Below are 18327 nucleotides of genomic sequence, written 5' to 3'. Positions count from 1 at the left end.
ACACACACACACACACACACACACACACACACACACACACACACACACACACACACACACACACACACACACACAAATCTCAGCTCCTCTGAAAACAACACACCACAGGGACTGCACCTATTTATCTCTTCTCTGCGCTTTAACTTTAACACCCACTCCCATCTCCAGCGCCTCCTGTGTGCGCTCGCATTTGTGAGACAAAAGAGTTGAAGGCTGAGGTGTGTTATCCCTCAGGCCTCACTGATGAGGGACAGCGCCCTTAACCTGTGTTTTTCTGAACTGAGCTCCTAAACCTGTAAGTTACTTATAACAGGTAAGGAGCAGCCGCCTGACGTGACAGCAGTGATTTTATCCTCCTGCAACAATTTCTGCTGTCAGCGCCGCTGCACAGGAAGTGATGTTCTTTATGTTTCCTGCAGCTACAGCAACACTGTTGTGTTAGAAGAACTGAAAATTCACCTGAGCCAAATCCAGGGAAACAAAAACACTAACTGTCGGGTGCTCTACTCTGAAAGAATGACATCTATTGCAATGTGTCAATCCCTGCTCTTCCAGAGGCCTCATCCATTTTTAGTTTTAGAGTTTTCCTTTATCCAGATCAACAGTCTAAGGCCAGAGGACATCATGTGCTGCTCTGAGTCCCTGGAACACAGTGCCCTCCTCAACAAAACACCATTACCATGGGGGTGCCCACATCATGACCCTGTGGAGCTCCCTGCACCCACACAGATGTTCCATAGGGGTTGATCTTTAGTCTGAAGGGATTATTGTTGGTCTTTCTCCTCAGGTTAATTTCTGACAACATCACCTGATGCCAACAATCACCAATACGTGCACGTATCAAGCATGTTGGTAACTTAAAGAAGTGTATTACAGCTGGACTGTGCTGCAGCTATGTTTTCTACTTCTTACTCTCTGTGATAGAAATAGAAATGACCCAATCAATGATTTTTTCCCACAAATCCATGTCATTTAATATCAAGTCCCAGTCTGATACTTGTATTTTCCTTGATAATACATTTGCACAGCGCTCACTTCAACTACATTAACATGATTTAAATCAATCCAGTGTATATGCTCGGTGATGCATTAAGATAAAAGCCAACTAAAAAAACATTTTTATTCGACTCTTATGACAAAATCCACTCAGTGCAGCGTTGGTTTGGTTTTTAACCGAGTAAACAAACTAAACTGTGTTAAACAGCACACAACCACTTACTGCAGCACTGCAGTAGTAAAACTAGATCATCATCAGACTCACTTCAGAGTTGTGTAACAGTTTAATATCCACAGTAGCAATAAACACAGATCAATCATTTACAATGCCTGTGTGACAGCTAACATTAAACTAAGGGTTGGACTCAACGATACCGATCAGGTATCTTTAAGATCAGGACAGGACACCCACATCTGGAATGCTAACAGATGTTACTGTGTTACTTACAGCAAGTGACAGCACAGTCGGGTGCAGGAGTTGTGCAGTATAAGAGCAACATGTCTCTAGTTTAGATGCAGAGAACAGCCCTGCGGGTTGAAATAGGTTCTGACTGTGTATTGGGTGTAATCACTGTAATCCCACAGTGGTGCTATGAAGAACTTCAAATAAACCCTCATTCAGCTCTTATGCCTCCCCCTCATCTTACAAACGTCCCTCAGATGGAAAGGTTTCCTGCTTGTCCTTAATTATTGATGCACCCTATCGTCAATAAAATTATCTGCAACCACTTCAAAAGTTTTGGCACAGTGCTCCCCTTAAAAAAAAACACCTGCAGCCCCGCCTCCTCGATGTGGCAGGTCCAACCAGTGAGGACGACAGGTGGCCTCAGTCTGGAGATGGAGGCTCCTGCAGACCCCCAGGCAACCGAGGAGCCTTACAGTTATTTTACACCTACAAACAGCGACTAAGACCTTATCCTGTTTCCTTCCAACCAGTGTGAAAGCAGTGGAATAGGTCGTGCAGTTGGGAACTGATGTCTTTATAAAGGTGCCTTTGTTGCTGCAGCACAAATGTCAACAAACTATTTGCAGCTTCACAATACATTTAAAATGTGAAGCTGCCTCACACATACACACCTCTGCCAACCTGGAGCTGTGAAAATAACACACACACCCTACTCCATTAAGTCAGGTGGAAATCCTATTAAAACTGAACTTTAAAAAAATGAAAACATGGCAGATTCCTAGGAAATAAGAGTGTGTTGGTAGCTACAAACAATTGACCCCGAGTCCAAAAGAAAGATGTAAACAAAAACAGTAACGGGCGACGGGGCTCCTCAGGTTGAAGACTGCATCCTTCAGTGCAGGATTCATGCTGTTTATTGCAATTAAACAGGGACATTTGCAATTACTGGGTAATTATCATGTAGCTGGGTTGTGCAGTGTTATTACAAGCATGGGACTGAGATCTCAGTTGGGTTCGGTTAACGTAATGTGTGGGGATTTGATACTGAGGGGCGTCATAAAGCTAAATGACCTGAATCGTACAGTGGTGTGTTTTAGTGGGCGGAGGCTGTGAGTGTGTGTAGGGGAGATGAAATCAGAGCGAGGAGGTCAGTGTGTGGGCAGGTAAACCGTTATCCCGCTGGAAAAGGAGCGTTTAAACTGCCAATCTGGGCTGCAACAGTGGCTGGGTCAAGTCCACTTCACAAACTGGTCCCATCAAGCTGTTCCACACAAGAGCACGGCACACACACACACACACACACACACACACACACACGCACACACGCACACACGCACACACAGACCACAAGCAGTTTTCAGCTCGTTTCACAGCCGTAAGAGGAGGAAACAGGAATGCCGGCCGAGCTGGTGCAAACACACATTTGCAGCGTTTACAGTAAATCAACACATCTCAACATTTCACCTGATTTCCACCTTTTACTAAAAGCTCTAAACACTTAAGGTATCTGCAACGAGCTGCACCCTGGAGCTTCTCTTTTCCATCCATCAATCATCCTAATGCCACCTGCTGTGAGTGGATTTCATCTCTGACAGCTTTTCATGTGTCTGTGTGTGTCACATTAACGCTTCATCAGCGCCCTGCATCACTTCAGCAAACCTCTACTACCTCCTGCTCCAAATTACAAACACGCTCAGCGATAAGGACGGGGTGGGGGATGTGGGGGGGGCAAAGCTCAACTGGAATATTACAGTCCCAGGGGTTTACCTCTGAACAGAAAGCAGAGAAACTGTAATTGTATCTCCATGTGCAGCGAGATGATTTAAGTAACTCGATGAGGGCGTTTGTCAGACTTTCCATTTTCCAAAAGACACAGCGGGCCTGTGTTTCCTACACACGTAACATATGGTTTGAACCGCTGACTTTCCCTTTGACCACAAAACTGTATGCAAACATGCAATGTTATCTTTTTTTTTTTTTTTTTTTTTTTCACAGTGTTATTTTAAGGCTTCCATTACTAATAGCAGGAGCAGACACTGTGCAGGCAGAGAAAGTCAAAGCACCAGCTCAGCAGGGAATAACACATACTGTAGAAGATTTAGTGACCACACACACAGAAGGGAGGTAGACTGATGTGAACAACCATGGGCTTTACATTAACCTCACACCTCCTCTTTACCAGCCGACCCATCAGGTCTGTTCATTTAAAGTCCACAGGGCACTGAAGCAGCAGCGTGTCCAACACAGAAGCTACAGACGCAGGAAAAAGCAGCATCAGCCATTTGCCAAATGTTCCAGGAAAGTGGCTTCTACTCCAAATACTGAACCACAGCCAGTCCTCACTCACACACACACACACACACACACACACACACAGTCCTAAGACCCGCTCTGTCATCCCTGTAAGGTCACCACTGAACCTCCCAGTCCTCCATAAAACACAAACACATAAACACAAGCTACAACTGCTCCCACAGAGACAACGGGCCACATGCAAACCAAGACCACTGCGCCCTGACCTGCACAGTGCTGCAGCAACTCCCACACCACAGCCCTCAGGACTCAGCCCTGTTTGTGCCTTAAGCCCGTGTGTGTGTGTGTGTGTGTGTGTGTGTGTGTGTGTGTGTGTGTGTGTGTGTGTGTGTGTGTGTGTGCTAGAAACTGCAAAGTAATTTTCCGCTCCTGCGATTCCCACAGTAAATGCTGAGAATCCTCACACGATGCGATCCTTTCACATCTGAAACTTGTCCCGGCTTTAAAACACTCCCCTCCTCATGAAATCTACATCTGGGTGATTTCCCACAGGACACCGAGCGATGACCGCACACTCTGCCACGAACTGTGCGCATTTTTGCGCAGCGTTATTTCAAGTTAATATTTGACCATCTGAAGGGCTGCGCTTTTGGCGCAGACAGCAAAGCAATCTCGCAGTCTAACAACATGTACTCACTGTGGTGTGGATGTAGGTTAATGGCCGATGGCAGGAATTTTCCAGAGTGAAGAGGAGGCGGATGACTCGCGCCCAAGTGACCGGGCGAGGGTGGGATCCTCCCGGCTGCAGCCGCTGCTCCGAGTCGGTGAGACTCCATTGCGAGCCCCGCCAACAACGGAGATGGTACGTGGACGGATCGGGGAGGTCCAAAATCTCTGCCATCCATTATCCACAGTGGGGAAAGTTGTAAAAAGAAATAGTCCGTTCGGATAGGCCCCCTATTCCGAAAAAGCCAGTTCTGGCTATAATAATGTCTTTAGCTTTCCAGGCGAATCCGGCTCCTTTTCAGCCATTCTCCTCACCTAGAAAACAACAAGACACACAATCGTCTGCTTCATCATCTACGGACAGACTGAACAAACTGTTGTGAACTGCTAGTTTCAGGATTTCTCCTCTTTCCAGCGAACAGGCGGCCCATATGTGCAATGACGCAGTTTGGAAAACCACTTCAAAAACTACACGGCGAAGACTCGCCGCTCGACATAAGGCCACATGAGCCGCCCCTGGTCCGTCCTAACTGCAGCTTTTAATCCAGCTTTAACTTATATCCACAATATTATGATGTAATGTTGGAGCGGACGAGCTGCACTCCACCCCCACTGCACAGCGAGCAGGCAGCCGCTCCGGGGCTCCGCTTCCCAGGGAAACACAACCAGGAGAGCGGGCGGCCGGTTGCTCTGCCCCGGCCACGAAAACACGCCGCGATCCCGCAACGGAAACGCACAGGCTCCAGTTTTATGACCTATTCTGCCTTTTCTGGTTACCCAGCTGTTTCCCTAAACCGTAAAGCGGCAATGTAAATAGGCAACGGGCCGACTCGCCCTGTAAACCAATACACCATAAATACTGGAGGCGCATCAAATATAAATTTCAGGCGGGTTAAAAATAAATAAGGCTGCAAAAGCCCGCAACGTTAATCAGCGGGGTGAGCGGTGTTTTGTTGCCCACTGATGCGAATTTAGTCCGGGCTACTTCGCAGTTGGACATGGGTGCTGCCCAGGGACAGAAACCAGAAGCCAACCCGTAAACACTTCAGCCCCCAGTTTAAAACCTAAACAACCATCTGACGACCAGCGCTTTAGAACCGAAACCCTGGTCCGACCCGGTGTTAATATAAAATAACGTGTTTTACATGAGCAATCCGCGGATAAGTCAGTTTAACCAGTGTCCGTGCGGGCGATGCGTGTTGAGTCTGAGCAAATGTCGATGTGAAGCCGTTTGGGAAACAGTTGATAAAACACAATCCTGTAAAAACCGCCGAGAGTCCGAGACTAAAAAGCCCAAAATAGAATTAAAGTTATTTCAGGAGGGCAGCGACACACAAATGTGACTTTATAAATATGTTGTGCTGCAGGATCCACTCGATCCCCCATGTCCCCCCAAAATTAACAAACACTAGTTAATAAACTGTAAATGATAGAATCGGTTAAAAAACAAGGCGAAAGTGCCGTAAACCCTCAGAGACATTACAGCAGAGACTCGTGATGTCCAGGCGGGCGGGACGTGAAGAAAAGCTCGTTCAGAAATCACAATAAAGCTTGTTTTCTTTTTAAAACCACACCAGGCACAAGCGGAGCCTCCGAGCTCACTAAAAGAGTCTGTGGACGGGGGTCAGGTCGCGTCCCCGTCGGCGCGGATCCATGCGGTGCAGCGGCGGAGCAGCTCCGCGTTTCAGCCACGTTTCAAACTTTTCACGGTTCCAGTAGAGACACACAAAACTTTCTCGGAGGAAACGTCTCGAAAGTGTCTTTGCAAACCGACACCAGCCTGTAAAAAATCCCAAATGTCGTCTGCAATAACCCCCCGCGCCATTTTCACTCTCATTTCCAACAGAAATGATATTTTTAATAAACCGAGAACTCGGACGCGTTTAGCTGGAAAAGGAGAAAAAAACAAACAAGGAAAGAAAATTCGCCGAGCGCTTACTTGAATGAGAAAACCTGGGGAAGGAGCTAAACATGCAAATGTTTCTCAAAATCCGTCCAGGCTGCTGAGGGAACTGGAGTAGTCCATTTCAGGCTGGTCCGAAGGTAAACTGGGGGGGAGTGAAAGCCCCTGACGCGTCCGTAAACTCCTCAGCAATGAAACACAGCATTGTTTTACAGGACCCGCCCCCTCTCCTTCGCTGCCAGCCAATCCCAGCTCAACGCAGGACGTTTTACAGGCTGATTGGCTGCAGCTGGTGTCAATCAAACCCTTCGGCATTAAGAAAACACTGGCCGCTCGCCAGCGCTATAAAACCAATTATGGAGCAAGGAGGCTGGGCCGTTTCAAGGTCCCCTCTCCCTTCAAGACCGAGCGATCAAAACAAGCAGTGGGTTGCTTCTTTTTTTTTTTTGAGTGTGGTGGTGGGTGTGGTGTGGGGTGGGGGGGCAGTTTCAAGTCAAAAACCCCCACCACCGACAGCAGCACCACCCCCCTCCCATTTCCACGCTGACTTTAATAGATGCGCAAAGATTGGGAAGCGGAAAATGTTTGGGCGTCGTTACCTTTAAAAAGAATTAGTTTTTAATGTTGTTGTCGCTGCAGGAAGCTGTGGATATACTCCCCCAGTCACTACATTACTTTCCCATTGCTGCTAAAGGAAGGAAATGAGCCAAAATCTAAAGTCGAGATAACAACCACACAATTTCGCAATTAATTTCTTCACTTAACTCCAATTGAATTATTCCGTTTCATGTGGGTGACACAGTCTGAGCGTCGTGTCCCCACAACAGGTCAATTATTATGGATATATAGTCGCTGTGTCTGTCGCTGTGGAGAAATTCAAACAGTAATAATGTGTTTTCTTTCATTCCTGCACCAGGTGTGTGTGTGTGTGTGTGTGTGTGTGTGTGTGTCTGTGGTCAGTGGAGAATACAGATCGGACCTGAATCAGTTTTATTTACCGAGCAAGCAGCAGAGAAAAGGCTGTAATGACATTAACACCTAACCATGGGAACATATACACGCGGGCTTCAGGCTGTAGGTGAAGGTGGCGTGAACGTCATGTGCGTAATCGGTGCCAAGTCTGCGCGAGGACGCACGGATTTGCATGAAAAGCGGAGAAAAGTGGCGCACTCATTTAGCGCCATTATACTGAAATTCAGAAGGGGCTGACCCCCCCCCCCCCACACACACACACACACACGACCTCTGTGTTCCTCCTCGTGCACGGTACTGTGTGACGCACGCGGATGTTATTATCCATAAGTTTCTTTGAAGTGACCCGCTCCGCGCTACAATGTCGCAAAAAATGTTGATAAAAAAAAATCTGAGGCGGTTTCAAGCTGCCCGTACACCGTCCCTCCCCTCCCCTCCACGTCTCCAGCCCCTCCTCCCCACTGTGAGTTGGTTTCAAGGCTACCCTCAGCACGGGAAAGGAAGCGCTTCAACAGAGACTAAACCGCAGAAGAAGAAGAAGAAGAAGAAGAAGAAGAAGAAGAAGAAGAAGAAGAAGAAGAAGAGGAGCGTCCAGCGGAGCAGCGTTGTGCGGGTGCCCGGTGTTCCGGTGAGGTCGTGACTCCCTCTGTGATCACATGGTTGTTTATTTCTCTTTGGTTTTCCCACCCGGACAACAACATTAACACCGGGCTGCGCACAAGGAAGAGGCCGCTCATGGACAGCCCTCACCCCGCTGACCTGTCTGCTCGTAGCGGCTGTCACCCTTGACGGGACCCGGTGAGGGAATTACCAGGCGGGGATCAGATTGTCCCGTCCAGGGCCGTCCTCGGGGACCAAGCCGGTCTTTGTTCTCCAAATCTCTTCAACTGGGAATTCAGACAATGCCTTCAGATTAGGGCCTATTGTTGCTTCTCCTTTTACCCTGCGAACAGGAGGCAGGTTTCATCCTCTAGTTGTTGTTTCTTTGTCAAATCCCGCGGCGTTTGTGGTCGTAGTCTTGGTGGTGGTTGGGGGGGCGGGGGGCGTTATCTCCACTTTGAGGTGGGTTTGTCTACTGAGCGTCTGGGGTTAGTCCTGCGTCCCTCGTTTAATAAGGAGCGGAACAGATTTCTGATTCATAAAAACAATTTCCAAACGTTTTACGCACATTATAATCTGAATAGGCTCAATTTAAAGCCACACGTCTGAGAATGTGTCGAAGTGATCACACTTTGCCTTCCTGTCGCAGCCACACTTCTCCCTACTGTAATGAAATCCATCAGCTGTTCAGCCAAAACAACCCAATAAAGAAAAATGAACCCAGTGTGTGCTCTCCACCTACATAACATCGGCTAATGAGCAGAACAATGTGTGCTTTATATCCAGGTTTTCACCTTCCTCATTAGATGGTAATAACAGTTATATCTACTATCTGTTTATTTCTAGCTTAGAGCTTCTCTCAGCGATTCGCTGCCACAGGAACAGATGGGCCATTTGGTAGATTATGTTTTTTTATAGCCTATACACCAACTGGGTTGTTTGAGGATGGTCCAGCTCTAAGTTCCAGGTTTGTCCTCTATGTGGGGCTGTGGAAAAGTACTGACATCCATGATTTATAGCCTCAAACTGTGCTGAGTCAATACAATCCATTTTTCATCCCACTGTATTGTCAGATTCAGATTACAGGATGAGAACATCTTATCCTCCGGTCTGTTTTAGCCCAGTTTTCTTTATTCATCCTCTCCCCTTCTTATCTCTACCTGAACGCCACATCTCACATCAGTCTGTCCAGACATCACTCTCAGCTTTGGGTTCATTTTGTGCCATCAGGTGAAGACTCTGGTAACGATTTCATTCGGAGGTCAGACTATGGGATTTTCTCCTGGCACGTGGCTGCATTTACCCAGAGGGGACAGAGCTCAGAGCACTGATGAATCCACTGCTGTCTGGAAAACACATGAATAAATAAAAACAGGAAGATTCTCTGCTCCTGCATAAACAGCCGCCCTTGGACAACAGCACTTTAGTTAGCACATCTCGTCCAGCTAAAGATGTCCTCTACTGTATTCCATACAAGACGAATGAGGAGCAGCAATAAAGGACAACAGTGAAGACACACACACATGTCCACAGGCCTAATTCCTTCATCATCCCTGTCTCAGGGACAAAGCAACGTCTTGTTTCTGCAGCTACTGCAGTGCAGCCGACAGCTGACCGCGGTGTCATGTTCGCTGCTGGACTCAAGCAAACACGCAAACACACATATGCAAGAAACACGAACGCACAGAAAGGCACCGATACAACAAAGTATACGGGTCAAAGTGTTTCGTTTCATTTCATTTTGTAAAAAATCTTAATTTTCTTGAGAGGAAAGAAGAAAAAGCAAAGTTCTGATACAAGATCTTTCTATAATCTTTGACCTCAGTTACTGGAATGAAAGAATTTGAGAAGTAAAATATATATTTCTGTGGAAAATCCTAATTTGAAAAGCGTCTGCCCTGTTCTTCACTCCTCACGCAGATAAACAACAGAAACAGATGCTCTGTGAACTAACCAACATTACGTTCATATGAAAAGCAAAAACAATCATTTGCTACCACCTAAACAGCTGTTTCTTGTCAACTTCATATCTTCTAATTATTCTTCCTGTGTAGCTGAACTGTCTGAGAAATCCTTTGAGTCACATTTTGACGCCACACGTGGAAATACACGTCTGCTTTAAAGTATTTTGCTTCCTCATCCAAAGACCCAAAACCAAACAACCCCTGTCATGTTTCTGGTTTTTGAACTGTGCATAACTGATAATGTCTGTGATCTTCGTTAATCCTGACATTATAAACACTTCGATATTATTCTGATGAGCCCCAACACCTCCACTCAGTCACAGCAGAGAACATGCATTGCTTTAAAATTTCTGCAGATTCCTGGAAGACAAACTGAGCCGGTTTCAGATGTTTCAGTGGGTGAAAACACTGAGACGTGTGCAGATCTATCACGTATGTGCTTCAGTTCACTGTGAGAGCTGTGCTGATCCACCACACATGCAACACTACAGCTAGAACAAAGAAAACCCTACTGCTTCAATGCTTGTATACAAGGTCATTTGTGGGAAACGGTACCAAGCTGAGAACATGATGGGAGTCAGAGCAAAGAGACTCCCATCTGCCACGGCTTCAGACCGAGGTGGGGGATGGGGGCGTGCGGGGATTGGAGGGGTGGGGGGCTGTCAACTGTGCATGCAGGGTGCTCGAGCAGGCTTGCAGTGCACAGGGTGTGTATTTTTGGTGCCTGTTCCTGTGCCTGAGTCATGTGGTCAGAGCTCTCTGAAATCATGAGGTTTTTCTCAAGAAAAGCCATCCAGCCTGCAACCATGAGAAAACACTGATGCAACAGACAAGACATATCCTGCTGAGAAAAGTACAGTAGTGATGTAGAGAGCCACTGAAACATCAAGAAAAAGAAAGAAAATGCCTTGGGGGGCCTTCGTACCCCTCTACACCATGGACACCGCCTCCTGTGCAGAGAAAATATTTGATTTGACTGCGATATGTACAAACAACATGTCGCCCTGATAAAAATGAGCATTTTTATAACCTCCTGTCAGTCAGTGCCTTTCTATCTGCTGGTGAGGAGTGTTGAGCAAACTAATATTCAGAAGATAACTGTGCAGAGGGGCAGCGTTACGCTCAGTGAACATGTCGCCCCCAGTAGAATGCAAATCACTGAGACAAAACCAGAAGCTTCTGAGTGAGAATATGATCTATTATTCTCTGCTGGCCTCCTTCTGTCAGGGTGGTAGCCTTCTATTTGCCTTTCACCTACTTTATATGCTGGTTAGAGTCATGCGGAGCAGCAGCCCCATCTGCTGGACAGAGGTGAGCACTGCATGCAGGATGGCTCTGAGCTGCTGTGGAGCTGCACAGCTGTAGCTGTAGTAAATGGAGGAACTCACTGAGCCTCATTTCCTGACTTATTCTACAAGTGGGACGTTTTTGAAGATGTGCTGTTATAGTCATTTCTGAACCAAGTAGCTGGAGTGACTCTTTCACAAACACCTGCACATGTAACACTCACAAGCACAGTAACCTCGACAAAGCAAAGAAAAATGCTTCCACTCACACAGTACATCACACACCTACACACACACACACACACACCAAGCACTGCTTCCCTGGCAGTGAGCATTTTGCTGGCGTGGCAGTAAAAGGATATCAGGGGAAGCAGAATCAGCAGAATCACAGGAGGGGGCTGCAGTGAGATGGAATAAATCTCCAATACCAAACACACTTGATCTTCAGTGTTTATGTACATGCACAGGGCAGTCTGCTGGCAGCTCAACCTAAAATATGCATATACAAATTCATATCCATGTGAACACACGCTTGCATGCGCACAGGTCTACATGTTCCCTCCAGGATCCTCATGTATCATGAGGTGCCTCCGTGGAGCCTGGGATTCTGCATGAAAGTAGGACAGCCTGACTAATGGCTGCAGCAGGACTTTAGTTAGTGCTGCTGGTGTCGTACGTAGAAACTGGATATTGATGCACAGAACACAAGGGAGGGGCTGCACCATCCACCATCCATCTTATTCCTTTTCATCTCTGTGTTATGCAAATGTGGAGAGCTACAGCCACGGATCTTTTCCCAGAGTTGTAGGAAAACTGGAAACTGCTTTATAGTCACTGTTTGCTCCACACACATGCGTTAAAGGCGTGGTTCATCAGATCTAACATGAATGAATGTGATTAGATGCAGAGATGAACATACAGCCTGACTGAACAGAAACACATGTGGTTTAGTCGCCCTCTGCTGTCTGTACTGCACATTCACAGGCTGTGATTACAGTGTTTCTAAGAGACTGATAAATAAAAATTATTCCTGATCCCTATTTGTCATTCACCGTCATGAGCTAAAGACCAAGATCAGATCAGTGCAGATCTGTGGCTGTCAGTCACACACCCACCCATTGTTTTTGAATGTCCCGTCCCCAATGAGCAGTGTTAAATATTAACTCATTCTCATCATGAAAACACTGCTAGTTAATAAACAAACCTCAGTCTCGTGATCCCACGAGGAGAGCATGATCGCAAACAAGACTGATGCCCGAGGACAAAAACAAAGCTTTTCTTTTTCATCTGACATTAACGCCTGAGATCTGTCCTGCGACTGAGCCAACAAACACATCACCAAATGTCTAGAAAAGCCTCACAGCACACACACCCTGTGTAACCTAAGATCCTCCATTCTCAGGTGTTACTGGAGCTGCTCTACCTGCTGCTGGGGAGGAAACAGTTGCCAAGATACCACATGTAAACAGACATTTCTTTGAGATCATTTGTCCATCACAACACATTCATAATGAGCCTGTACAACATTTTCTGCCAAGTCATCCACAATTCTGACATTGCTGCTGTTTAAAGAAACTGCTAAACCCAAAGTCAAACCCACAGCTGCTGACAAACTACATCTGGCACATCTTAGTCCAGTCACACATCCTGTAAACTGTTTTTGAGCTTCAACCACTTTCCTTCACTGCTGCAACTGGAGACACCCTGAAAGCTAAGAACCAGTGACAGTAGCAGCTGCATGTTTTCTGCTGTGACCTGTGAAGGGCACATTCACACATGGTGTAAAGATTAGAGGACTCAAATCATATGACAAATCGATCAAGGTCGGATTTCACAGTTCTGTCTGCAACAGGTCAGACCTCTGCAATATGAAGTCCATGTGAGATTTACAGCTGAAAACATTGGGACTATGTTTGAAAACAGTTTAAGACTCATTTAAGCCAAGAGGAACTTTTGCTTCTGTTAAAGCTAAGCAAACTCCTGTAAAATGCTTAAGTCTTCACAATTCAATGGTCAAGAAAAGTTCCAGGTCATGTCTAAACAATTAAACCATTTTCCTGCATCAGTTTGAAGCAGTTCAGATTCTCAGATTTCAGACAGTGAACAAAGACAATAGTCAGGTGTTATGTCGGAACACATGTGCACTTTATTGGGATTGTTTAGTCAGTGTACAGTTGGCCCCACCAGTCTGGCACCCCATGTTACCCCATCACTTCTAGACCCCTTACCCAACCACCCTGTGCATGAAGCCAGCAGGGGGAAGAAGAGGTCACGATTGGGTTTTGCATAACAAAAACAAAAAAAAAAAATGAACTGGACCAAGATTTTAAGGCTGAAAGTACAAAAAACCCAGACAAAATTTACATACAAGCGATACAACCATGTTTAAGTATGCACCAACCACTGGGCAGCCTTCACAGAGGCAAATACATGTCTGAACAATGCAGTTAACATTTGGAATCATGTGTCTGAACAATGCAGTTAAACATTTGGAATGACTCAAAAAACAAAATGTGCATTTTTTCCTTCAAGTCCCCCAGATGAAGAACCCCAGGGTGCTTTTTAAACCTAGCCAAAAACATTACCATCTCCTTCATTGTTCCAGTTTTTTTTTTTTTTTTTTTTAAATCCTGAGTCAAGCGCCAAAATTAACTGAAGCCATGCCAATGAGTTGGTCATCTAGGCTCTGCGCCTGAGTGTGTGAGAAATGTGTGGTGTGGTTGTTTTGCACAGAGCTGAAGTTGTTGGGTGTTTGGTTGGGAGGGGAAAGAGGAACAGTCCGTTTAGAAGCATTTGCGGTGGACGATGGAGGGGCCGGACTCATCGTACTCCTGCTTGCTGATCCACATCTGCTGGAAGGTGGACAGAGAGGCCAGGATGGAGCCTCCGATCCAGACAGAGTATTTACGCTCAGGTGGGGCAATGATCTGCAAGAAGATCAGGCAAAAAAAGAAACCCCGTTTAGGACACCAGAGAACATGGTTTAAATACGCACTTCAATCTATCAAGCTGCAGTGTTTTTGCTCTGGGGCAGGTCCACTCACCTTGATCTTCATGGTGGATGGGGCCAGGGCTGTGATCTCCTTCTGCATCCTGTCAGCGATGCCAGGGTACATGGTGGTACCTCCAGACAGGACAGTGTTGGCATACAGGTCCTTACGGATGTCGACGTCACACTTCATGATGCTGTTGTAGGTGGTCTCGTGGATTCCGCAGGACTCCATACCTGAGAACAGATGCAACATAAGTTAGTCAGTGAAAGGCAGAGTAACTACAAGAAGTAGGTATGTTTTTAAAGCACCAATTGAACGTTGAGCTCAAGCTGGGAAACGTACCGAGGAAGGATGGCTGGAAGAGGGCCTCTGGGCAACGGAACCTCTCATTGCCAATGGTGATGACCTGACCGTCAGGCAGCTCGTAGCTCTTCTCCAGGGAAGAGGAGGAGGCAGCGGTGCCCATCTCCTGCTCGAAGTCCAGGGCGACGTAGCACAGCTTCTCCTTGATGTCACGCACGATTTCCCTCTCGGCTGTGGTGGTGAAGGAGTAGCCACGCTCTGTCAGGATCTTCATGAGGTAGTCTGTGAGGTCACGGCCAGCCAAGTCCAGACGCAGGATGGCGTGGGGCAGGGCGTAGCCCTCGTAGATGGGCACTGTGTGGGTCACACCATCACCGGAGTCCATGACAATACCAGTGGTACGACCAGAAGCATACAGGGACAGCACGGCCTGGATGGCAACGTACATGGCTGGGGTGTTGAAGGTCTCGAACATGATCTGTAAGGAGGAGACAACATGTTAGAACTGAAAATAAAAAGCTGTTTAGCTTGTGTCACTGCACTCACTACATGCATTAAGAGTGAGGCTCAGATGAAGTTAGTAGGAACAGGTGCAGAAAATCAACATTCCTTCACAATGTGCATGTCAGATGTCTGAGGTGCTGATCTGACTCAGTTTAACACAAGTGCAGGTAAAACAATGCACACAGTCAGAGACCTGTTGTTGATAGTTCATCTTATAGGGGAGAGGTCCTGGAGGAGAGTGGGGAGGAAGGGCCAAGTGAGATTGAATGAGAAGGAAACCAGGGAGGAAATGAGAAGTTTGGAAACTAGTCTGGCTAAACTACATGTGCACAGGAGGGGGTATATACCTGGGTCATCTTCTCCCTGTTGGCTTTGGGGTTCAGAGGGGCCTCTGTGAGCAGCACAGGGTGCTCCTCAGGGGCAACTCTCAGCTCGTTGTAGAAGGTGTGATGCCAGATCTTCTCCATGTCGTCCCAGTTGGTCACAATACCGTGCTCAATGGGGTACTTCAGGGTCAGGATACCCCTCTTGCTCTGGGCTTCGTCACCAACATAGCTGTCCTTCTGGCCCATACCAACCATCACTCCCTGAAAACCAGATGACAGTTTAATTTTAAAGCCCAGCAAACAGCCCCAATGAATCTTGGGACAATAAATTAACTAGAGAAGGCAAAGTTTGTTTTTATCCTGCTGAGACCACTCACCTGATGCCTGGGGCGACCAACGATGGAGGGGAAGACAGCACGAGGGGCGTCGTCTCCGGCGAATCCGGCTTTGCACATTCCGGATCCATTGTCAACAACGAGTGCGGCGATTTCTTCTTCCATGGCTGAACTGTTAACAGGAGAATAAACAGACATTAACACTCAAACCTCACATGCACCTCCCAGCAGAGCAACACGCCTATGACTCCTACCTCTCACTTCCTGTTGAATGACTAGCTGTAATTTAGGGGACTGGCCACCAGGTGGCGCTAGTTCCCCACATTCCTACCAAGCCAGACAAAAGGAAGTGGCGCTGCATTCTGTTATTACCATATAAGGACATGGTTCGGTTTTGAGCAGCTTTGCGGCTACCGGCGCCATGGCGCACGGCCAGAGTGGCAGAGTACTAAGAAAGACCCGGGGCTGCGACCACTCCCTCCGGTTCACTACAGCTGACTTCCTCTACTGCTGCACCCCTTACCCCCCCCCCCCCCCCCCCCCCCCCTCCCTTTGTTGCACAATCATATTGGTTTTAACACCCAGCAGAAATCTCTGCTTCAAGATCACTGCGTCATAACCATCCCCATCCCATTCATTGCACACAGGCCAGCTGGCTCAGGTCTACACCCCTCTACTATCAGTTCACATTTTACAAATACTCCAGCGTCAGCCTCTCTGGGTTCGGCTTTTTTTTTTTTGTTTTTTTTAAAAAGGGAAATTAAGTTGCATAATTGTTGACTCATGACTGTCACAAGTCCTTGACTGAGGCTCCATTTCCTGAAAGCCACGCCTTTGCTGAGTGGATACTTGTCACTTGCAGTTCCCCTATTTCTTCGGGTTCAAGTTAACTAGAAATTCACAGCATGACAGGCCAGTTCAATTAAGCCAATTATTGATTTATGTGCCCTGCAGGCCTCATTTTCTCTGCGTTTTCTTCTGCAGAGGAAACTTTAGAATCAAACAGTATATGAACTTAAGGGATGAAATGAGACCAGAGAAGCCTGAGAAGGACACACGTCTGGTTTTTTTTTTTTTTTTAAAAGGGATTGGTCCTGAAATGACCAGGGGTGTATGACTGAAGGGCGGTGTTAGCATGATGTGGCTAGGCTAATATGCTAAAGTAGGTCACACCCCGCCGCATCGGGCGCACAAAGGGAGCAGCCGGGATCCGGACCATCTTAACTGAGAAGCCGCTTTTAAACTGTCCTGCTGGGCCAGAGAAACAAGCCAGCACCGGTAAACTGCAAATGCTGCACAAAGACACAATAACCACCTCAGTTTAAAGGGGATTGTTAACTTACAAAGTCCTATTGACCATAAACCGGCTACCGGGCAAAAGCACCTGTGAGTCGCAGTTAGTTTACCAGTCTCCACACTTCATGTCTACAGTTTATTCAAAATAAAACACCAGCAAAACACAGATTTGTCAAATCAGAACTTCCTATGGAAAATCTTTGACATTAGCGCAGAGACATCTGACAGGACAAAGAACCTCGTGGTCTCTGCCATCTTTTACTTTCAAAATGACACAGCTGCTTTAAAAACTAGCTTAACTTTTTGTTTACTCGAAAAATGTGACTCTAAAGTCATAGAAATTTGAGAGTAAAGCGTTCAGTGTCCTTACCTTTGGATGGGGGGGGCTTTTCGCTTTAAGGGAACCGGTTTCAGGCAAATGATATCCCGCACAAGCTGCGTGTGACGGCGCTCAGAGTGAATCCGTTAGCTGTGGGCGCAGGCCTTTTATACCGCGTCAGTTGCCCGGCTCGAGCCATAAAAGGTAAACTTTCGGAATTGCGGCCTCTGATTGGTCCAGCGTCATGCACTGGGGCACGTCGCGTGCACGCTGCGGCGCACTGGGCGCTCGCGATTTGAGGGAGAGAGAGAGGGGAGGCGATAATAGCAAAGGGCTGGAGAAAATAACGGGCCTACTGGGCATAATCCATTCATATACTGGTTTATAAACTGGTTTATATACTGGTTAAAGTGGAATAAAGTCTCTCCTGCACCTGTCTGTGCTTCTGTGGTTCTCTACCAGAGGACTCGTCCCTGCTCCCACTCCCAGTTAGTCTCTCCACATTCACAGGACGCTATTTCACTTTGCAGACAACACGTTTGGTGGAAGGCGATGCTGCTGTTGCTGTGATCTGCTGCAGCACCAGGACAGACACACACACACACACACACACACACACAGTCCAGACACAGGGTTCTGGAGCAGGGGATGACCACTTAGCTTGTTGTGTTCATTTATTGATTACTTAGGAAGAAGTGCACTGGCTGAGACACAGTAGGTTGATATAGGTGTGTGTTTCAGGAGAGGACAGGCTGCTTGTCAGTGCTGGTTGTAGTCAGATAATACTCCTCAGACAACGAGGAGCTTTTACTTGCTGTTTCCTAATTGTTGTGTCATTTTAGTCCCTATGCAGCAACAAAACTCTGCCTCATCATCATCATCATCATCATCATCATCATCATCACAGGCTAAATCTACAAAATCCCACTGGTTTATATTTTTACCCACTCACTGCTATCTTCCAGTTCCTGGCCTTCTGCAGGAGGGCTTTCTAAACTATGGAGGCACATGTGGCACTGTTTCAGATTTAGACTAGCAGAGGCCCTGCAGGACAGTAAAATTTCCATTCGCGCTTCACTATATTAGAGTTCCATAGACCAGTAGACCACAGGTTTATCATAAATGATGTCACTCCATTTTTAAGC

The 18327-nt window shown here is 46.9% G+C and overlaps 2 protein-coding genes across 3 annotated transcripts in view; both read right to left on the bottom strand.

Annotated features, from left to right (window-relative positions):
- Positions 1 to 6461, bottom strand: part of tnrc18 (trinucleotide repeat containing 18) — a 45352-nt gene extending 38891 nt beyond the window's left edge. For both annotated transcript variants that reach the window (XM_026324164.1, XM_026324165.1), the window contains exons 1-2: positions 6321 to 6461; positions 4353 to 4696 (exon numbers count right to left, since the gene is read on the bottom strand). In XM_026324164.1, coding sequence (XP_026179949.1) covers positions 4353 to 4560 — 208 coding nt within the window. In that variant the 5' untranslated portion in view covers positions 4561 to 4696; positions 6321 to 6461. The remainder of the gene's footprint in view (positions 1 to 4352; positions 4697 to 6320) is intronic.
- A 6768-nt stretch (positions 6462 to 13229) lies between these two features.
- Positions 13230 to 17378, bottom strand: actb2 (actin, beta 2). The gene is made up of 6 exons (XM_026324754.1): positions 17234 to 17378; positions 15610 to 15739; positions 15254 to 15493; positions 14442 to 14880; positions 14151 to 14332; positions 13230 to 14033 (listed from the first exon to the last, which is right to left on the bottom strand). The coding sequence occupies exons 2-6, from the start codon at positions 15730 to 15732 to the stop codon at positions 13890 to 13892; spliced, it is 1128 nt and encodes a 375-aa protein (XP_026180539.1). The 5' UTR covers positions 15733 to 15739; positions 17234 to 17378; the 3' UTR covers positions 13230 to 13889.
- Between the last annotated feature and the right edge of the window lie 949 nt (positions 17379 to 18327).

This window comes from Mastacembelus armatus, chromosome 8, assembly GCF_900324485.2.
Source record: "Mastacembelus armatus chromosome 8, fMasArm1.2, whole genome shotgun sequence".
NCBI classification, from domain to species: domain Eukaryota; kingdom Metazoa; phylum Chordata; class Actinopteri; order Synbranchiformes; family Mastacembelidae; genus Mastacembelus; species Mastacembelus armatus.
The sequence above is the reverse complement of the archived record's forward strand: the minus strand, read 5'-3'. Positions and strand labels throughout refer to the sequence as shown.